Raw genomic sequence first — 23,636 nt, 5'->3', positions numbered from 1 at the left:
GGTGCTTGATCCACTGCACCACCACAGGTCAGGCTCCAATTCAGTTTCTGCATAATTGCCAGGGAAATTTTCCAGAGTAAATCTCACTGATCCATTTCTCACTTAGAGGCACTCTAAGGTTCCCCACTGTCTATAAAATATAGACTTCTTGGTCAGGTATTAAATGATTTCATGATCTGGTTTCTGTCTATATCCCACTATATCTCTTGAGAGGTACCTTACAATAACATCATACAGAATTATTTGCAACTCCATAATATTCATGTCATTTCTCTGGAATGCAGAGGGAATCTGGTCATTTTTTAAAAATAAAACATCGTTCAGACTTAAATATAAATAAAACAGAAATAATGTAAGTTATTTATTCTTTCTCTGCGGACTGGTACCAAATGGCCCACAGACTGGTACTGGTCTGTGGCCCAGGGGTTGGGGACCACTGTTGTATTGTGTGTTTACCACCTAAAGTCAATTCTCTTTTCATCACCATTTGTCCCCTCTTTACCTTCCATTTCTGCCCCCCAACCCTCTTTCTCTCTGGTAATCACCATACTATTGTTTGTGTCCATAGTTGTTTTTTTTCCTTAATTCACCTTTTCACCCAGCCCTCCAAACCCCCGCCCCTCTGACGGCTGTCAGTCTGTCTTCTGTATCCTGTGACTTTACAGTATTTTAATCCTACTCTATCTTAGAATATCAAATTCTAATTTACTTTTTTGATAAAAGCCCATGAACATTTGGGGTAATGGAGCCCGTAGGAGAAAGGAGTTACTGCAGGCTTTATTTGGTCAGTATAGAGATGGTAGTTTATTTCTCTCCTCGCTTTTCCTCTCTGGTTCCTCACAGGTCAATATTGTGCACAATAACATCATCAGAATAACTTGTTTATCTGGTACTGTATTTTATGGTCCACTAAAGAATTTGCAGGAAAAGTATTTGGCGGGAGGGAGGCTTTTATCTGACTTTCATAATCAAAACTCTAGATCAGTGACTCCCAAAATAATGAACTCCTCCATGCTGTCTACCTTATGGGGTGGTTTTATTCCCTCATTCTCAAAATGGAAGATGTGGTATGATGCCAGTGGTAATAAGAAAATGCACAATAAAAGTGGCATATCTTTGCATAGTACCTCTTATTAAAAGTATTTTGAAAACTTCAATGGTAAATCAAGCATGGCTACATTGTAAAAATAGAATGTAAAATTTGCATGGATTTACAATATTAAAATAAAAGACTCCAAAGAAATGCTGACTTTACTGGGGAATTTTCTGGAAAAGTTATCCTCCAATTAAAGGTAGTCTGAGAGAAATTGTTGAGAAGCCTGATCTCACAGAAAGCATGATTATTGGCATTAGTGATGAAAATCACTCATGTTTTAGACAAAGAAAATCTTTCTGTCATTTTCAGAAAGACTTAGGATCGGAAGCTACTATCTAAACTGATACTGTCAGGTTAATACAAGAAGCATTTTGATGTTTCTTTATTACCTGACATAACACAAAACAACATGTCATTTACCAATGACGCTGTCACAAATCAACATCCGTTTGTCAGCCCAGAGTGAACAAATGACACGAGAGTCAGTATTAGAAGGAGGAGTAGCCTGGGTGAGAGGTCCACTCTCACACTGGAAGATGTTTCTGGATTTTTTTGTTGTCAGGCTGTCTAGCCTGTCCTCTCTCCCTCCTTTCCCCCTTTCTCCACTCTCCTCTTCCTTCCCCACTCCTCATCTATTCTTCTGGAGCCTCAGACCCTCAATAAGGGATATTTTTCAGATTACTGCAATGCCTTTGGTTAGATACCTGTTAAGACAAACTCCAGCATTTCTTATTATGGGCCAATTTATACATTTTAGGCAAAAATGTTAAAAGATCTTTAAGAATAAGTTTTTTAATATTTTATTTATTGATATTTTTTTTTTTTTTAGGTAGAGGAGAGAGAGAAAGAAAGAGAGAGAGAGAGGGGCAAGGGAGGAGCAGGAAGCAGCAATTTTCCCATATGTGCCTTGACTGGGCAAGCCCAGGGCCCTGAACTGGCCACCTCAGCATTCCAGGTCAATGCTCCATCCACTGCATCACCACAGGTCGGGCTAAGTTCTTTAATTTTTATAAGGTAGGACAGTCCAAATCACTAACTTTGGCAGCAAGCAAAAGGTTTCACATAAGAGTATCACCCTGATATGGGAAATCAGAGCTGCCTTGGCTTATTATGAGATGGATTAGGGTTGAGGGACTACATTTCCCAAATGCACATCCCAACATCAGATAGGAGGTGGGCTTTGCTGTAGTAGATGACATCCATTTCCATGTGGCTGCCTCCTGTCTTAAAGCTGTTTTTGTCTTATTTCAATGTGCACTGTATCACTTGATCCCATCTATTCGGGTGATCGTGACTCTGGTTCCCAGAAAAGTGCTAGCCTAATTACTAACAGAGCCTCTTTTTACTTGTAATTATCTTAGTTTACATGATAAATTAGTTTCTTTTAAAACTTACTATAAAAACTGACATTAAAGCTGAGCTCTGTCTAGCTAAATCAGAACCACAACAATTTTAAAGAAAGATTAATGCAGGTAATTCAGCACAGTGAGGTTGGAGTGACCCAGCAGAAGCAAATGAGGGACTACCACCTCCAGGGTCATAAAAGCAGCAGTAGGAGGGGCTCCTCTCCCAGCTCGCCCGCCAGTCAAGCAGCCTCAGCTAGCTACTTCCCTTTGGTCCCCTCTCCTGGCTACCCTAGCTTTCCAAGGCAGTGCTGCACCTTAATAAAGGAGTGCTGCCTGTAGAGCTATAGCCCTTGTATTTGAATTCTGGGCTTAACAGTTGCCAGCTCTGTGACCTCAGCCTGACCATTCATTCAACCTAAGCCTCAGTTTTTCCATCCACAAAATGAGGATAATCAGAGTCACCTTGTAGCATTGGCATAAGGATCAGAGATTAGGAAAATAAGGTGTTTAATTAAACCTGCGGTCTAGTGCAAAGTTAGCACAAAATAATGGAAGCTGCCTTCTTAGCCTAAATCTGAATTCTGAACAAGTTCACAGATGACTCTCCATATTTTATAAACAGGCCGCTATTTGTACAGGCCTGGCTCTCACTGATCCTGTGCATCAGCAGATCCCTTGAGAATGGTCTCCATCTTATATCTCAGTTTTGCCCGCAGTACCTGGTGTTCCAGAGTGCAAGGCACAAATCAGGCCTGAAGTTCATCCCTGATCAATTAATCAGATGCCCCCTAAGCCCAGGGCACATGCATGGCCAGAGCCTGCCAGCTCTTCCCTCACCCCACAGGGCAGCAAGGCATTGCAGCACCAGGGCTGCCTGAGGTGAGGTGTCCACAGGGAAGGGGACCGCTTGTCAGGCAAAGCTATGAGGTCATTTGTGGAGTCAAAATAAATTATTCTTTGAAAGCTGTGAAATTTCACTGCTTCTCTTTTCTTTAACCTTGTTCATAAATAATGACATGTTGGCCTTACTTTTCTTCATTCTAGAGAATAAAAATAAAAACTAGACCTTGGATTTCAGTTTGCAGCATTTTGCTCTGGTGACTGAAACTCATGCTTTCATAAACAGAAACCCTAAGCCAAGATGCCACTATGTTCTGAATATGTATATGTTGCATATGTGTACATATTTACAATATTTTGTTTAGCTGGGGGCTTGATTGAGAGGTCTTGTGAGTACAAGAACTGGAGAAGTCAGAAAATTACCAAATTCAACTTAACTTCATTGCTACAGAGACTTTACTTAAAAGCGGTGTTTTCTCAAGCACAATGGCATATATGGTTTTTAATGAACTATTATGCAATACAGTACTTTTATTCTTGATTCTATTCCTGTGAACTGAAGAACGTCACATGCTTTAGTCATGTTGTCATAACTAATATTCAAGCTCCTCAAAGAAATGGGTAGTTTCCTGGGTTTTGGTACACAACTCCTGAGGTTATACATTTGGTGGCTATCAGGTGTCAATCTATATCCATACTGGCCTTATTACAAGCATCCTTTTTTTTTTTTTTTTTTTTTTTTTTGTATTTTTCTGAAGCTGGAAACAGGGAGAAACAGTCAGACAGACACCCGCATGTGCCCGACCGGGATCCACCCGGCACGCCCACCAGGGGCGATGCTCTGCCCACCAGGGGGCGATGCTCTGCCCCTCCGGGGCGTCACTCTGCCGCAACCAGAGCCACTCTAGCGCCTGGGGCAGAGGCCAAGGAGCCATCCCCAGCACCCGGGCCATCTTTGCTCCAATGGAGCCTTGGCTGCGGGAGGGGAAGAGAGAGACAGAGAGGAAGGGGGGGGGGGGTGGAGAAGCAAATGGGCGCTTCTCCTATGGGCCCTGGCCGGGAATTGAACCCGGGTCCCCCGCACGCCAGACAAGCATTCTTGAGAACATGGACTCACCTTGAATTTTTATGAAAGTTCTCATGGCCGCACCAGTGACTGAACACAGCCACCACCCCACCTCCTCCAGCACTTGCCTACAGTGTACTGTATCAGTACACTCCAGTTCCCAGACGGGCTCCCTTTCAACTTCTGCTTTCTCTGAAACCTAAACATGTTGAGCAGTAGAACATGAACCTAAAGATTATTTAAAGTGATTTGGATTCTATTTTGTTTTTAAAGAGTTGAGACTTCCTGTGTCTCTCCCTGAGAAATTAAACAAATGCAAGAATTTCAAAATCCATTTTCTTGGTTCAAAAGCAACAACCAATTGTCCAGCAAGCTTAAAAATGCCTTCTCCCCGCCTGTCATTCATCTTCATAGTAACATTGTTGTTGATATAAATTTGACCATGCATTTTATACAATTGTCAAGGACAAGTTGGGGAGGTTACATCATGTCTCTGCCCACAACAGGTCAGCCTTGAATTCCTCCAGTCCTGAGTGGGAGAAAGGATCTAAAAGGGGAACTGTGGACAGTGAATGTATGTGTTGCCAATGGCTTAATTATGATAACTGGCACAGGCAGAGTCAGTAGCATGCAGTTTTGAAAAACCATGCAACCAAAGTTTTCTATATACTAGTTCAGCACCTAACCGCATTGGAAAATTGTCATAAAATAATTCACTCTTTTAGGGATGGGCAGTTTAGTTTTCCCTTTCACCAGAGAAACACAAATGCCATGTGATCTCAGTTATATAGGGAATGTAATGAACAAAGCAAACTGATAAACAAAATAGAAACAGAGGCATGGACACATAAAAGAGATGGACAGCTGTCAGAGGGGTGGGCGTTGGGGACCAGAGAAAAAAGGTAAAGAGATAGAGATAGATAGATGATAGATAGGTAGATAGATAGATAGATAGATAGATAGATAGATAGATAGATAGATAATAGATGATAGATAGATAGATAGATAGATAGATGATAGATGATAGATAGATAGATAATAGATGATAGATAGATAGATAGATAGATAATAGATGATAGATAGATGATAGATAGATAGATAGATAGATAGATGATAGATAGACAGGTAGATAGATAGATAGATAGATAGATAGATAGATAGATAGGCAGATAGATGATAGATAAATAGATAGGACACTTAGACACAGACAATGGTGTGGTGACAGCCAGAGGGAAAGGGGAATGGGCAGTAGGTGGAGAGGGACAAAAGGGGGGAATGGGGACAGAAATGGACTTTGCCTGAAGCAGTGGGCTCACATAATTACCAATGGCTTAATTCTGATAACTGGAGTGTACAGATGATTATTTTTGCATTGTACACTAGAAACCTGCATGAGTTTGTGAACCAATTTTACCGCAATAATTTCAATAAATTTTTTAAAAGAGCAACAAGGAGAATACCACATGCATCCTAGTCCCTCTCCTGGCCCTTTCATGTGTCCATTTCATTCTGTCCACACAAGAGCTTGCTGCGCTAAGTGTGCATAGTCACGACTCAGAGAAGAAAAACTGACTTCCAGATAATTAAAAATCTCCTGTGATGCCACAGTAGTGACCAAGCTATGACAGCCTGGGCCTCCCCACTCCAGCATACTGCTCTCCTTCGCTGGCCTGAGGAATAGGTAACGCAGACCACCATTGCCATGAGCTGTCTGGAAGGCTGCCTCCCTGGCCCAACTCCCCTTCACCCTGAGTGCCTGCCAAGCGCTCTGTCCTCAGCCTCTACTGCCAGTGCCCAATAAACGTACCCTCACCAGGTCCAGCACTCATCACTGGCATCCACCCTGAGTGCCAGTGAAGAGTCACCAGGAGAAGTTGTTGAGATCATACACTGCTCAACCCAGGAGGGTTCATCAACATTATGGCCTCAATAGCTGTTCTGTCTCAAGACCCAAATGGTGTGCCAGGGCCCATCAGGCAGATATGACCGGTGGTGGAGCTGGTGCGCTAGTCTCATGTGTACCGTCCCATTACATAAACCCATCTCATTCTCACTACAAATTATATGAGCAAATAATAAAACATCAGTAAATAAAGCCGAATGTATAAAAAAAAGGTATAATTGAAGTTATAATTGATATTATAATATGGATAACAATGAGGATTCCAGAGTGCTGCTTGAAAGATTTAGTGTTGAAAGATTATCATGTTCTACTAAAAATTTGCAAACTAGACCTTTATGGTTTTGTTATATCAAAAAGAATTTTTATTCCTGCCATAAGTCTTATACTATACCACATTAAGCTCTATAATATTATAGCAGGACTACATTAGATTCACATAAACAACTTAAATTACAGCATGATAATGTATAAAAAGAGAAAAGGAATTTGTGTTTTAAAAATAAATTTATTCCCCATTTATGAATAGAGACTAAATATCTTTGAACATTTTATAATATCACAGGTTTTAAAAGACTAGCTGATGTTGTTTTTCCTCTCCGAGTAGTAACACGCTTAGTTAATAACTGAACAAACTACTAAAGGCTAAAAATGAATCTTTAATATGATCAGTGTCAGTATCTCTATTAGTTGGCTTAACTTGTACTTTGGAAAACAATAAGAAAAACAGCCAAAAATACCTAGCAATGACAACTATGTCCTCTGTAAATGTTGACAAAAGTGGCTGCAATTATTTATACCTATGTGTACATAACACTTTGCCATGTGCTGTCGTGTTCCTCTTGTCAAGAGGTAGCATCTGTGTCCCCAACCCTTGCATCTGATCTGGACTTGTGATTTGGCAAGACCAACAGATTCCAGCAGCAGTTATGGTGTGCCAGTTGTGAGCGTCTTGGGAGGCCACTGTGTGAATAGCACCAAACGAGCCTCTTGCAGGATGAGTGAACACCTCAGGCAGACCTCACCCATCCCAGCTGAAGCCGCCTCGGACCAGCCAGATCCCAACTACAGATACATAGTGGAGTACAGACACATGAGTGATCTGGGCCAAATCCAAAACTACTCAACCGAACCCAGACCAAACTGCTAACCCACAGAATCATGAATAAAATGATTGGTGGTTGTTTTAAGTCATAAAGATTTGGGGTTGTTTGTTAAATATCAAAATCATCTGACTCGCCTTACCAGGCAGTGGCACAATGGATAGAGTGTTGGACTGGAATGTGGAAGGACCCAGGTTCGAGACCCTGAGGTTGCCAGCTTGAGTGCGGGCTCATCTGGTTTGAGCAAAGCTCACCAGCTTGGACCCAAGGTCGCTGGCTCGAGCAAGGGGTTATTTGATCTGCTGTAGCCCCACGGTCAAGGCACATATGAGAAAGCAATCAATGAACAACTAAGGTGTCGCAACGAAAAACTGATGATTGATGCTTCTCATCTCTCCGTTCCTGTCTGTCTGTCCCTATCTATCCCTCTCTCAGACTCTCTCTCTGTCTCTGTAAAAAAAAAAAAAAAAAAAAATCAACAACAACAAAAAATCATCTGACTCAACACATAAAAAGCAAATAATCATAGTCTTTACATCTGGTTTCCTTTTGTCAAAAGAGTCTCTAGTACAAAGGTTGCCACATCACCTATTTTACAGTCCTGCTTATAGGATTGCACTTTTTTTTTTAATTTGGTCAGAGAGAGGGAGAGAACATACAGGAAGGGAGAGAGATGATGAGAAGCATCAATTCTTCGTTGTGGAACCTTAGTTGTTTACGATTGCTTTCTCATATGTGCTTTGACCAGGGGTCTCTAACAGAGCAAGTGACCCTTTGCTCAGGCCAATGATTTTGGGTTTCAAGCCAGCGACCTTTGGGCTCAAGCCAGTGACCATGAGGTCATATCTATGATTCCACACTCAAGCCAGAAACTCTATGCTCAAGCTGGATGAGTTTGTGTTCAAGCTGACCTCGGGATTTCGAACCTGGGTCCTCAGCATTCCAGGCCAACACTCTCTCCACTGTTCCAGTGCCTGGTCAGGCTAGAACTGCACTTTTTATGTGGCTACTTATTCTATCACTGGGACAGCTTTCTGAAGCCAACAAACACACAGGTGCTCTCACACTGACCCCCCAAAACCCATCTTTGCATGACTTATCTGAAAAGAACATTGGCATGGGAATTAATTTTTCACATTCATTTATAAGCCATTTTAAACTTCTCACCCATGACAAACCTTCCTTAGTGAAGAATTGTACGCACTTGTGTGAGATCATCAGAGTCCATGGAATAAAAGTTGCCTAAAGAAATTGCCCTTCATCCTCTAGTCCAGAGGTGCTCCTACTTCTTTTTGAGATCTGAGAAACTAACTTTCACTTATGAAATAAGGAAGCTAAAAGGGACCTTGAATTCCTAAGACAACAATCAAAATCATTTCACTTGATATTTGCATAATTCTTCTTCTTTTTTTATTTTTACATGTTTTTAATTGATTGGTTTTAGAGAGAGAAATAGACAGAAACATGGATCTGTTTCTGTATGTGCCTTTTTGGGGATCGAGTCGCAACCTCTGCATATTGGGATGATGCTCTACCCAACTGAGTTACAGCCAGGGCATTTTTTTCCCTCAATCTCCAGGGAAATGTGAGCAAGGCAAAACTAGCAAATGACCTCTAAAGAAAGCTCTTCATAAAATAGAATAAAAGGGGAGGGGGGGAGAAAATCTAGCAATAGGATCAAAAGGGTGATGGTTAGGTGAGAGATTTACAGGGGTAGCAACAGACCTGTCTTCCATAGTTTTTCGGGGCTGAACAGTTAAGCAGAAAGATGCTTAATTCAAGTTTATTACCACTAATCTGGTAACTGCTAGAGTCTCATTTTCTACATCTGATTCCCTTTTATATTAGAGAAGAGTTTTTCCTTTGTATCCAATACCAATGCAAACATTGTTGCCACAACTGCTCTGTGGAATTCTCTATGGTATGAGTAGCCATTTCTCTTAACTGTAGAAGGATGCAACTCCAGATAAATACTCTGAGAATGTGTCTTATATATTTATAGGGTAAACAGTTTCTGTCTGGCCAGACTCTCACAAAGATCAGAGAACTCACAATGGGGTGCAACAACCCAGAATGACATTTTAGGCTTCAGCCCTTGAGCTAAAGCTGCCCATGCTGGAAATTATTCTAAAGTGAAGTTCCAGATACGCTGCAGCACATTCAAAACTATGTCAGATAAGAAATGACTGAAGGAATTGAACATTGCCTAGGCAAGTGAGATGAAGATTCCAAAGGTCCAGCTCTTATCAGTGCATAAGTGCAGACTGATAAATGTTCAGGAACTTTACAAGCTGGCTGACAACCCATTGGTACTTTGATATAAACTATGACAGGAGAATTTATACCATGGGAATTAACAGATGCTACAAATAAGAACTTTTTCTGGAAAGTTGATTGTTAAACATTTTTCAGCATATCACGGAAAATAGCTGTCTTTAGTTATTTAAAGGATTGTCTTTGGAGAGATTATATTTGGTCATAAACAATGCTTTGCAGAGCTTTTCAATATAGTGTCCACAAAGGCAAACGAGCATAAAATAATGTCCTCCGGGCATCACTGACATGGTCCAAAGTGACAGAAAATCTAAGCAAATATTGAATGTATAACACAATCAGGATATGTAATAATGACAGAACTAAAATATTGAATAAAACAGTTGCATTTTATCCAGCCAGTGAGTAGGCTTAAACATTTTCAATCCATGTTGTTGTTGTTTTTTTTTTATGAGGGAATGTAAAATACTGATAAATTAAACTTTGTAAGAAAGATCTATAAGCATAAGGTAAAAGTATAAGGTTATATTTATTACATGTTATCTATAAGTTGTGAATATGACATAGTTTTTAAATCAAAATCTCAATTTTTAAAAAGATTTTTGCTTATTATACAATGACTAATTTAGTTATAATTGGAGTTGTCCAAAATCTAAGTGGAGATCTCTGGGGCAGGGGTATGGGTGGGAGGTTTCATTGGTAATGACTTTTTTGTCACTGGAGTTAGTCAAGCATAGGTGAGTAAACCCCTTTAAATTAAAGTGAATATTTTATTGTAAATTTAAGCATTAGACAGTTGATTAAATTGAATTCTTACACATATGAAAGACTATGATTCCATCAATCAATTGTTGAGATATAACTGTTCATGTTAGTCAAATTTGTAACAATAAAGAGTCTACATTAGATACCATCCTGATCTTCAAATCCTTGACTTAGATTAGAATGAATCAATTGCTCCCAGAAGAAGCTAGGGAACAACTTCACCTTAAAAATTACTTGCTTCTGCCTGACCAGACAGTGCTGCAGTGAATAGGGTGTCAGCCTGGGACACTGAGGATCCACTTTCAAAACCCCAAGGTCACTGGCTTAAGTACAGGCTCCTCTGGCTTGAGCGTGGGTTCATCAGGTTTGAGTATGGGCTCACCAGCTTGAGCATGGGATCACCGGCTTGAGTGCAGGGTCACAGGCTTGAGCGTGGGATCATGAACATGACCCCATAGTGCCTGGCTTGAGCCCGAAGGTCGCTGGTTTGAAGCCCAAGGTTGCTGGCTTGAGCCCAAGGTTGCTTGCTTGAGCAAGTGGATGCTGGCTCGACTGGAGCCCCCCAATCAAAGTACAAATAAGAAAGCAACTGGGGTTGGGTTGCATTTTTCAGGAATTTAGCATGATGTTGGGGCCAACTTGGACTTGGTGAACATGTTAAGGACACTACTCTTTTATGGATTCTTGCTGTACTGGCCAGGAGTTTGCTTAAAGGCTTTAATCACTGTAAAAAAAAAAAAAATAGAAGACTGAATAAAGAAGGTGTGGCATATATACACCATGGTATACTATTCAGCCATAAGAAATGATGACATCGGATCACTTACAACAAAATGGTGGGATCTTGATAACATTATATGGAGTGAAATAAGTAAATCAGAAAAAAAAACCCAAGAACTGCAGGATTCCATACATTGGTGGGACATAAAAACGAGACTAAGAGACATGGACAAGAGTGTGGTGGTTACGGGGGGCAGGGGGAGGGAAGGAGGGAGAGGGGGAGGGGTGGGGGAGGGGCACAAAGAAAACTAGATAGAAGGTGACGGAGGACAATCTGACCGGGGTGATGGCTATGCAATGGAATTGAATGACAGGATAACCTGGACATGTTTTCTTTGAATATATGTACCCTGATTTATTGATGTCACCCCATTAAAATAAAAATTTATTTATTAAAAAAATAAAATAAAATAAAAATAAAAAGAAAGCAATCAATGAACAACTAAGGTGCTGCAATGAAAAATTGTTGCTTCTTATCTCTCTCCCTTCCTGTCTGTCCTTATCTGTCCCTTGCTCTCTCTAAAATAAATAAATAAAATAAAATAAAATAATAAACACTTGCTTTTATTTTTCCCTTAATGGTAAGTTAATCAATTCATTATATTCATTATTCCTAGAGTGATAGGTGGGGGAAGAATCAATATGTGTGTGTGTGTGTGTGTGTGTGTGTGTGTGTATATTTAGCAGTTTCACGTAAGTCATTTTTATGCAAATAATTACCTGAAGATAACATTGATGTTAATTTTAGCAAGTAACAAGTTATAGGCAAGATCTTAGAGAATATTCTATCTTTTAATCTTTATAGATTCTGAAGTTGAAAGTACGAGGCCACTTTACTGGAAGTGTTGCCAAAGATTCCTCAGATCCCTCATCACTGAGGAGACTGGGAATGCCAATGACGGAGCCAGGGTTCTCACCCACAGGAACACTTAAAACTAAATAAAAGTATAGATTAAATAAATTCACTTGTGCCAAATTCTAAAAGACAAGAGCAAGCTTCAGAGTCTGGGAAAAAGGCAGAAAGGATATGCAATAGGAGCGGGACTGCCAATACTTAATAATCTCCACTGGAACAGCCCATTTTTTAGGTGCCTCAGGTTGGTCACTCACCTCTAGGGATAACCCCTTAGAACTGCCGCCCCCCTACAGACTGGATTGGCCTGGGCCTCACTTACTGCCTGCCTATCTTCTAGAAGCATCACTTTGGGTTATTAATTATAGCAAGACAGAGGATCAATGGTTACAACCCAGAAATTCTGGTGTTATATAAAGTAAGCTGGAGAAAGACCGGACACAAGTCTGTGCCAGTCACTGAGTCATATTCCGCATGATGTTTCATATTGTAAGTTGCATCTCTTTTTGGAGAAAGTCAATCACATCACTCTGTTGAAAAGAGAATGGTGACCAGCAGAGACACTTTAGTGAAACAATGTAACCTATTCTAGACATGCATCGAGGTTCTACTTGCTACCTTCCTGGGACAGGGTGTAAACAACCTAGTTAAGAAAAATAAGGGAGTAGCTTACTATGCCCCAGAAATCACTGGGGCTATTCTTCTGAAGTAACCAAAAAAAAAAAAAAAAAAAAAAGGGCATCCCTTGGGTCATGTGACCCTACCAGTTCACATTAGGCTCTGTGTGAAGCCTATGAAATCTGTGTTCTTCTCTGCAAATGCAGGAGGCAGGTGAGTGGATAAATAAGCATGGCCTTGCTCCTGCTCTCCTTGCTCGCATTCCTGAGCTTGGGCTCAGGCTGCCATCATCGGATCTGTCACTGCTCTAACAGGGTTCTCCTCTGCCAAGAGAGTGAGGTGACAGAGATCCCCTCTGACCTTCCCAGGAGCGTGGTGGAACTGTGAGTATCAGAGCCCGGGAGCTGCCCGTGGCGGGCATTTGTGTGTTAACAGCTAGCTTTATTTTCACATTAGGCTGATAACTGTTGAGCTGAAATATTTCTGCCATGACCTAAGGCTTGAATAAAACAAACTCCCCCATCTCAACACTGGAGCCCTGCAGTCTCTCCATCTCTATGAGGATTTCAGCGAGTGTTGGTCAGAGCGTTTGTCAGGGAAGGGCAGTGAGGAAACCTGAATGCCTTTGCAGCAGCACACTTGCTCTTCTGTTCCATCCTCTCTTTGGAGGAGCCAGAGAAGTCAAACTAAGACAAAGTAGAAACTCAGAAGACCTAGAATGGGAGACAGCAGACAGCTTTGATTTAAGGGGTATGTACACTGTGAGTCTCCTGAGGACACTGAATTCCAGAATGTAAGGGTCACTGCCGCTTTGGAGGCAACAGAAAATCATTTCTGAACTGAGACTGCTTCCTGGGGAGACATAGGGGTGAAGGGGACAGGGGAAGGGCTGGGAAGAAAGGGAGAGAGAAGAGAATAAAGAGTGGTGGAGAGGGACAGAGAAAAACAGGATATTCTTTCATACAGGTAGGAATATATGATCCTCAAATTTAGATTTTTACTGAATTATTTTAAAAGGAAGTAGTCAGGCAGAGTTGGACAAGAACTTCAACCTCATTCCCCTTTATCTCTTTATTTTACAAATGAGATATCCGGGGTCTGAAGAGTGGAGAGAACTGCCCAGGCTCTCACAAAGAGTTGAGGCAGAGCCAAAACTAGAAATCAGATCTCTTGACTTAGAATCTACTGATGTTTTTCCCCCGAAATCCCATGTCTGGCTACATTAGAGCAAAATTACTGATTCCCCTGAGAACTCACAAGTTGTGCCTCAGAGGCTGTGGATATCTTCAGTGTTTTTAGTCCAAGAAATTTAAACAGAAGCTGCTATTCTGGAAGTTGGTTTCAAACATGCGCCCCTCCAAAGCTATGGATGGCTCTTGCTTTATTGCAGAAGTTGGTCATCTTTTCAGTTCACTCAAACTTGTTGGTGTTGCATTTCAGAGTTGCACTCAGGGACAAATGTTTGCAGACTTGCTTGGTCCTGCTTGCTACTTTTCCCCCAGACAACCCAAGTGCTCAGTTCCTCTCCAGAGGCAGCTGCGACGGCAGGAAAACAACTGGTCCACTCTGTGTTTTGGCTACAGTGCTTCAGATGAGACAGTTATTTCTGACTATGTTTCAGATGACACAATTATTCTTCAGATGAGACTGTTATCTGATTCAGATGAGACAGTTACTCCTGACGATGGGAAAGTCAGTCTGGTTTATTAGGTCATTATAAACATAGGAGATGGCCCATGTGCCTGAGCTCCTATAAGAAGTCACTTGCTTCTAAGTGACTTTGAACAATTACCTAACCCCTCCCTGAGCCTCAGGTACCTCGCCTCTAAAGTGCTTTTAATCCAAACTGCTTGGATGGATTATTGTGAACACTAAAAATACACCCCCACACACCTACATACACACCCATTTCCAGCTCTCCTGGCTCTTCCCTACTTCTTCCAATGTTGCCCCGAGTCAAGCATTGCCAACCAATTACTAACACAGGGAGCCCCTAATGAGGTTTCATTTGAGAGTGATGCTCTTCTATCCAAAATTCTCTTCTACAATAGACTACCTCCTTTTTTGATATCTTTTAACAAGAAAGGAATAAATATTTTTTTAAATTAGGCATAGAAGATAGGAAGGAAAGGAGGGAGGGAGAAAGAAAAAGAAAAGAATTAACAGTCATCCCCAGGGAGTAGCAGTGGTAGGAATTTTGTTTTTTAAATGACTAATACATATCTCTGCCCAAGAGCACTTTGCAACTGAGGAAAGAGATTGTAAAAAAAAAAAAAGAAAAAAAAAAAAAAAAAAGGTGTGTCAAAAAGAACACCAGGATCAGATTTCACACTCTTGACAAAGGCTAATACGTGGTCAACCCTTAATTTAGGAATACATAACAGTGCCCAAACTTGCAAAAACTATGAAGGGGAAGAAAGTGCCTGTCCGTTATTGTTATTGGCATTTTCCCCCACCTGGGAAAGAGTACGGTTGCTTGAAAGCTTTGAGGACTCAAGTAGTTCCCCCAGACATCTAATTTTGAGAAGATTCTTTTCTCTCCACACTCATTAGTAGGGCATGAGTTGAGCCCCTCTAGAGTTCAGCTTTGCAATCTTCTCAGCAAAATGTATTGAAGAAAAGAAGATAAATGTTTGATTTGGCAGTTTGACAAAAAAGAATTACAGGAAATTATTTGGGGATATTTTTCAGGTCAGTGTGTTAATCACTGAAGAGTAGATAAAGTACCCAGTGAACTAGTACTCAGATGTTCTGTTAGAATAAAAGCAATTATTTTTGCTTCCTCGAAAGGACTAGTTATCTGGAACATTGGTAGAATGAAGATGAAGTGGCTTGTTCAACTAAGTATTTCTAATGTACCTTGCAGTCTTCCAAGTTTGGATATTGACTTTAATGATGATCACGTCAGGTGTAGGTAGATAGAATAGCTGGACTTCCCGACTGCAATTGCTTACTCCATCAACATGTCAAAAGTTCACTGTCAGTCAGGTTCACTGGGCAAAACCACTCCTAATTTAACCAGATACACTTTTACCCTATCATATTCCACCAAGCCTGCAGCAGTCTCATTTTATGTAGCTACCAGGTATCGCTAAAGAGATCTTACTCCCAACAATCTTCACATGTCAATATCAACACCAAAGGCACTCAAAAGCATACAGACTCATTTACTGAGAGGCCCCAACTGTTTACTTGATGCTTTACATATCCTACTTTATCCAAACTTCACAGTAGAACTGCAAGTTTTGTATGATTGTGCCATTTTTCCAATGAGGCAAACTGAGGAACAGAAAAGTTTTGTAATTGAGCAGAGTGACCCTGTAGCAGAGCTGGGATTCAAACTCTTGGGGGCAGAGCTGGGATTCAAACTTGAGCCTGTGTAGATCGCCTCTGCATGTTTTGGTCAATGAGTCTTCTGACTCCTTTCATTCCCTCTTCTAAAAAATAGTGTCCTTGCAATTTTGGACTGGAAATCAACAATTTTTTTTTCTATACAGAGTCAGATAATAAATACTCTAGGTTTTATGGGCCATTCTATCTCTGCTGCAACTATTCGGCTCTGCCATAGTTGTAGGCAAGCTGCCCCAGACAAAACATAAATGAATTAGCATAGTTGCATTGCAATAAACTTTATTTATTAAATTTCATATAATTTTCACAAGTCACAAAGTATTGTTTTTCTTTGAATTTTTTTTCAATCATGTGAAAAGGTAAAAAACATTGTTAGCTCACAAGCCATAGAAAAACAGGGGACAGGCCAGATTTGTTCCACCGGCTATTGACTACCCACTTCTGATTTAGACAATGGATGAGAGTGAGTAAATACTGCTCTCAAAAATTAGGAGATATTTTGCCTGACCAGGCAGTGGTGCAGTGGAGAGAGCGTCAGACTAGGATGAGGAAGGACCCAGGTTCGAGACCCGGAGGTTGCCAACTTGAGCACGGGGTCATCTGGCTTGAGCAATAAAAAGCTCACCAGCTTGGACCCAAGGTCGCTGGCTCAAGCAAGGGGTTACTCAGTCTGCTGAAGACCCACGGTCAAGGCACATATGAGAAAGCAATCAATGAACAACTAAGGAGTCCCAACGAAAAACTAATGATTGATGCTTCTCATCTCTCCGTTCCTGCCTGTCTGTCCCTATCTATCCCTCTCTCTGACTCTCTTTCTGTCCCTGTAAAAGAAAAAAAAATAAGATATTTCAAAATGGATATAAAGTGATTAAAAGAAAAGAAGCATATTATTTTTTAATTAAACAAGAATATCAGAAAAGCAAATGAGTCAAAGAAAGTTGTTCAATTATGCAAATGAGATGCAAACCCAACTTTTATTTCATTGGTGAAAATGCACTGTACAAAAGGCTGAAAGTACTGGTGTATCTGCACATTCCCTGATCCCTTAATTTTTGTGAGCAGTGTATTACTGGCTTATATAGGGTTTGGGCAGCCTGAGACAACATGGCACCATGGAGAAAGTACTAAACTAGACGGACAGGATCAGGAATAGAGAAAATTTTAATGTAATATTCACAGGTGGGACTTAAATGGCTCTGACATGTCAAAAATGATATAGTGTAGTGTTTACAATTCCAGAGGCCTGAGTTCAAACCCAGACTGTGCCACTGTTTTTTGCTCTATCAAGTGGATTCTTGTACAAGAAAAATTGTCATGTATGTCTGACAGAGTAGCTGTGAGGATTAAGTGAAATAATGTAAATAAAACACCAGGTGGTAGTGGTGGTCGTGGTTATTGCTGTTGTCATCTATAAAATGCTAGGAAGAAACGACTTAGCACAGAGGGCATTCATCGCAATCAAATGAATCACTAGATATGGAAGTGCTTTGGAAAATTTATGTAAAGATCTTTATAACTCTGAAATAGTTTATCGTCTCCCGCTTACTTAAAAATAATGCTCACCTTCCCCAATGGCTGAACACTTATTCTGTGTGCATTTTCCTTCTTAGAAAATGTATCCCTTCAGGCTTTCAACATCTTTTAGGAACTCAGGAAGCAGGTTTCATTCTGACCATAGTCAAAGGAATTTTGATTTCTCACTTACTCTAGAAACTCTACTTCACCTGCAAGGCAGGCCCTTTGATCTTACTTTATTCTTCCTGGAGGTAGAATTTCTAAGGCAAATGCAAACACCTGTTCAAAATCTGCAATTTTAACTGCATTACAGTGTGGATACAGCTATCTTTTTATTCAGTGGGGATAGATGACCACAACATGAAGAGGAGAGAAGGGTCCACTGATGGTCATTCTTGGCCCAGGGAGACCTATACTGAGATGATATATAAACTGCCCATATTGACAACTCTCTTCACAGCAAGTTCTGTATTTCATTGCAATCTCAACTGACCAGTACTTACTTTTAATTATCTGATTATATGTTTCCATTTTTATTTTCTTCCTTTGCCTTACATTCTTTGTTTTGCTGTCTTGGTTTAGATCATTCTTAATATCCTATTATCATAAATTATTGTTTGTAAGGAGCTTTAAAATGCACCTACTTTAGGCATTCCTGTGTAGTAGGTCCTTAATTCTGAGGAATGGATCAGTGTCACATGCCAAAAGCAGAAGCCTTTGCTATACTAATAAGTTCTGTGATTTCCAAAAGGGAAATAGAATTTTTTTTAAATTTTATTTATTTATTTATTCATTTTAGGGAGGAGAGAGAGTGAGAGTGAGAGTGAGAGAGAGAGAGAGAGAGAGAAAGGGGGGAGGAGCAGGAAGCATCAACTCCCATATATGCCTTGACCAGGCAAGCCCAGGGTTTTGAACCGGTGACCTCAGCATTCCAGGTCAACGCTTTATCCACTGCGCCACCACAGGTCAGGCTGGGAAATAGAATTTTTGATGCTTGCATACGTGTTTACTTGTAGAATCCATTTCTCTGAGAGCATCTTTCTGCAGAACATACTTTGGAAAAGGCTGACCCACTTGTGGTCTCTCCAACCCCAGCCACCAAGCAAATCACTTGCAAAGTCTGAACTGCAGCCCAGACCTCCCGACTCCTAATTCAATGCTCAGTAACCACTAGAGATGGATTCTTGCCTGGATTTTCATTGTTCTGTGCCCGAGCAGAAGCTGTGTGAGAACATGCTGTGTTCTCATGAAGTAGATGGTTCTGAAGTACAGCTGAGAGCCATGATGGAACTAGGTGTTACTTGTTCTGAGGTGACGAAAGGAGAGATAAAACAATGGATTACAAAACTGCTAAAACTGCTCCTGACAGTCTCATTTGTTGGATATTGATGGTTTAAATCTCCTCATCATGTAGGTTTCACTTTCCTGATTGCCCATATCTGATCAGTTTTACAAACACCCTTCATACTGCTACTAGCAATGATTCATTACCATCATAATTTGAGGAAATCCTGGACATCTAAAGCCTTGATTATATGCTAACTTCCTAATTTATCTCCTCCTACCAATCTCTCTCTTCTTCAAACCCACCTGTACATCCATCTTTCTCCATATAACACCACTGCCACTGCCACCATGTTATGATTCCCAAGTTCAAAATCCTTCAGTGGCTCACCTTTTTGTCTTTGCCTCTCATCATTCCCAACAGGAGTCAACTACTCTTCAAGGCTGATGTATACTGACTCTCAAGCCCACTTTATGCATCTTTGCCTCCCTGTGTCTTTATGAACTTTATAGCTTATGCTTCGACTTCTTCTCTGCCTCTTGAAATCCAACCTACTTATCATAGTCTGTTCAAAGGTTGCCTGTTCCAGGAAGTCTTCCCAGACTGCTACATTTTTATTTCATCTGAACCCTGGTGTCAATCATTGCACAACCTTGCTTTTCATATAAATTGTCATCTGTGTCTTGTTTCCTCAACGTCAGTGAAAATTTTCTTTGTTCCCCTAATGGTGTCTGGTTCAATGCAGTGTATGCTCTGGGCCCTCACTTACATGTAGAACAAATGATACAATAAAGAAGGGAATTACATCTTTTTTTTTACTTTATTATTTGTTCTGCTCTTCGGTATTAAAGAAAAAGTTCTTATAAAGGACAGTTATTGTTCTCCCTTTGGTGAACTACCATAGGATTGATAGTTTCCTTGCATTTTGTGTATGTTTAAGAAAATGCCTGCATGTCATTCAATTGTCTGTTAATTCATTCAGAAAGAGAGATATAAAGACTTGAAACAAGGTTTCCTAAGTTAAAAAGTAGCTTGTTCCATCTCTAGGCATGACACTCAGTTCTCTTGACTTAAGTAATAATATCTGCCTCTCTATACCTACAAAGAATATTAAAAGGATGAATGAAATTGTCTAAACAAAATCATTTTAAAGAAGATAGAAATGTTCAAAGAAATGTAATTTTTTCAATAAAGGTCAGATTCCAAACCCTGAATATTAGGTTTCCTGTGCTTCCCAGATGTACTTTGACTATTACAGTTCTGACTGGATATCAGAACCTAACACCCCACTGTGCAGATTGCCCTGGGTCCTTATATCTGGAGACACCTACTGCTTGCGTAGATATGTCTTTAAAAGAAATAAACAGCACAGTTTTCGTGCTAATACATATATAATCCTTTCCCTCAAAACAAAATCCTGAATCTACTTTCATGAGAAATTATATGCCTATCTCCAACATTTGGAATTTAATTGGTCTGGGGGCCAGGGAGGTTTATAGTCTCTGCAGAGGAATCAGAACACTGACTGAAGGAATAACTAGAGAATGTAGTCTCTTGAAAGGAAAAGGTAGAAACTATATTTCAGGGACAGAATGCTTTAAAGGAGAAGATGAACTCTACCCTAAGAATTGGCTAAGAGCTATAATTTACAGAGCTGTTATCAGCAATTGAAGAGTAGGGGTTTGATAGCCCAGAATGGCACTTGCTTGGTGAGGATAAAGGCCCCTGTTTACCTGAAGGTGAATGCTGTCTTTTCTCACCCATGTCTTCTACCAAAGAAGCTTAAGCTTCCAAAGCAGGACATCTTGGCTGCAAATGGGAAATTCATCTAACTTTTCTTTAATATATTGGGGTGATATTGGTTAATAAAATTATATAGGTTTCAGGTGAACAATTGTATTATATGTCATCTGTTTATTGGATTGTGTGTTCACCACCCCAAGTTCTGTCTCCTTCCATCGCTATTAATTCCTTCTTGACTCTCTCTTATTTCTCCTCACCTCCTTTCTCTCTGGTAATTACTAGCTATTGTCTGTGTCTATGAGGTTTTCCTTTGTTTGTTTTGTTTAATCCTTTCACTTTTCTCACCCAGACTGCTATCCCTTTCCCCTCTGACAGCTGTTAGTCTGTTCTCTATATCTATCTGTTTCTATTTTGTTTATTTATTTTGGTCATTAGAATCCATATATAAGTAAAACTATATGATACTTGTCTTTCTCTGACTGGCATATTTCACTAAGCATAGTAATTATCCTTCTCCAAAGCTACTAGTAACTGTGTTATCTAGTGGATAGTTGAACTATGCTTTTTTTTCTTTAAAGCTGTTATATTTAGACTCTCCAATTTGGCTTTATTTAGATTAGATTCTAGCTTATACATCCAACAAGGTCAGTTAGGGAAAAGCATACATAATTATTTTTAATTGCTTAGGAGCTGATTATAACGATATTTGCATGATTGTTCTTAATCTGACTGACCTCTGTCTGAAGCATCTCAGAGGATGTTTTGTGTCTTTGACCTGAACATGACATTACCATGTTCTTTCATATGGAATATGCCAAGTCATCTAAAAATCTCTAAGACATGTGCACAAAATACTTGAATAAAGCTACCTGACTCTTGCATAAGCTTGAACTCAACTATATTTTTAGTCTTAGGAGTGGCTGAGTCTACCTTTTTCATCTCTTTTCCCAGACTCATTTCAGCACGAGCCAACATGGCCATCACAGAATCCTGTGTCAGAAATAGCGGAAAATGTACCACATGAGCCAATTTTTAATACCTCTTTAATGCCATGCTTGAGGAAAGCCTCTAAGGAATAGGGACCCAAAAAGTTAAGCTAAGTTTCAATTAAACAACAAGATCAGTTGAGGACATGAGAGAAAATCCATCAGCAGGTGGGTAAAAAGTTAAAGTAAAATGACGCACAGGTTTCCTTCAATTCTAAGATGCTCTGATTTCGCAAACATCTTTAGGCACCAAACTTCTCAAAGCCTCAGAGTCCAGGAGGTATGTAATTACTGAACCACTGTGATTTCAGGTGTGGGTGTTGGGAAGGAGGCTGGTGAGGAGGGTTCCCTTAGCCTTAATAGACAGTTCTGTTAAGCAAGGGATTTTAAAGAATTTGTGATGCATCCCAGCTGCTATATTGACTTTGTAACTAAATAAATGAGGCTGATGGGAGGTGTCATGGAATATTTCATCCAGAATCCTCCTGGAATAAGAAAGGAAAAAAAAAAGAAATGCCTCTTACATGGAAGGACCACAGCCTTGAGCACTAGATTTTCTGGAGTGGCTCCAATTTAAAATATTCTGATCCATCTAAGAAAGTTTACTAAATCTCCAATCAGAAGATAAGATCCCATCCCTAGGGAACAGGATTGCCTCCACTTGTGCTGTCCTCATCATCTCATGGTAACAACTTCCGACTGGTATCCATGTATTCCGTCTACTTCCTCTCACCTCTGCCCACCCCAGATCTCTGCTCTGAGCTCCTGCTCTCATTTAATTTCTCTGTGGGCTCCAATGTCCAGATTCAGGACAAAATTTCAAAACCTGACATTAGGGCCTTCCACACTTTGACGTCAAAATAACTCTTCTGTCTTCTCTCATCTTCCATCCTCTCAACCCATTGCTCTATGCACTATTTTCTATTCCCCTCCCAAACACATCTTATTTTCTCCAACTCAAATACTCTTATTTTATCCAACCTGAAATGCATTCTCCTACTCTGATATTGTTCAGTTTTTGAGACCAGAGTAAAAACGCTCATTTTTTTTATAAAGTTTCTTTCAACAGCAAATATTTATTGATTAAGTTTGTACAAGGCACTATACTGGGCACTTGGGAGAGAAGAATCAATAGGAGAGGCACAATATCTGCTCTCATAGAGTTTCTAAAAAAGAAGAACATCAAACAAGTAATGACAATAATGTTTTTCCTCACTGTTACCCACAACAATCAAATTCTCCGCTTAGAACCCAGAAGAATCATTATCAGTACCACTCATTTGGCAAGTAACCGCAAGTTGCTTTGAGCACTCTGAAATCCAAAAGCATGAGAGCCGAAAGCAATGGAAGCCTAGTGAAAGCATAGAGAAGATGCTTACCTGCTTAATGCAAGAAAAAAGTTGATGAGAAGGCAGGTGTCTGCCTGCCCCATCTAGATTTGACCTTATGACGACCGAGGCTTGATTTCAGGAGTTGTGCTGAATCACTTTCAAAATACCCCATTCTTTAAAAGGGCATAAAATCTTTGCTCTATTTTATAAGGAGAATACCAACCACAAATAAAATAGAGTGACAAATGAACATCAGCAAATTTATGATAGGGTTTAACTGGCAGATGAGCAATTATTTACGTTTGCCGAGAAGTTTTCAAGTTATAAAAATACAAGGGACTGATGGAAGCACGAAAGGGGGAAACTTAGGCTGTGCTGTTTCTTTGCTAATCTTTTCATTTTTCCTAAAGCTACTTGTATTCATGAATGCTATTCTGTGGATATTGCAGAGGAAGTGTGTACAGGAGTTTGCGTGTCAATGGGTTGGGTGTGCCAGCTCCCCCCAGAGTACCCAGGCATCATCTCTGAAATCTGGTAGTCACATTGTCAGCCTTAGCAAAGCCTGGATAGGTCTTCTGAAAAGGACACACCTTAAACATGTCTACTCTGGCATAAAGGGGACACTAATAAGGAATTATTGCATGATCTTCAATTTAGCAATTTCTCTTTTTTCTAAATTTCAAACTACTGTATTTTGTATGGTTATGTTTAGAATAAAAAAAAATTTGAGTGCAAAAAAATAATCTCTTTTCATCATCAGATCATAGCCTAACAAGTAACAACA

General features: G+C 40.1%; 1 protein-coding gene across 1 annotated transcript in view; it reads left to right on the top strand.

The window, feature by feature from the left end:
- The first annotated feature begins 12,872 nt into the window (after positions 1–12,872).
- The window catches only part of FSHR (follicle stimulating hormone receptor), a 225,127-nt gene continuing 214,363 nt past the window's right edge, over positions 12,873–23,636 (top strand). The window contains exon 1 of the mRNA XM_066266462.1: positions 12,873–13,024. Within this exon, the coding sequence (XP_066122559.1) occupies positions 12,873–13,024 (152 nt within the window). The remainder of the gene's footprint in view (positions 13,025–23,636) is intronic.

The sequence above is a fragment of the Saccopteryx bilineata genome, chromosome 3, assembly GCF_036850765.1.
Source record: "Saccopteryx bilineata isolate mSacBil1 chromosome 3, mSacBil1_pri_phased_curated, whole genome shotgun sequence".
Classification (NCBI taxonomy): Eukaryota; Metazoa; Chordata; class Mammalia; order Chiroptera; family Emballonuridae; genus Saccopteryx; species Saccopteryx bilineata.
This window is presented reverse-complemented; position numbering and strand designations above follow the sequence as displayed.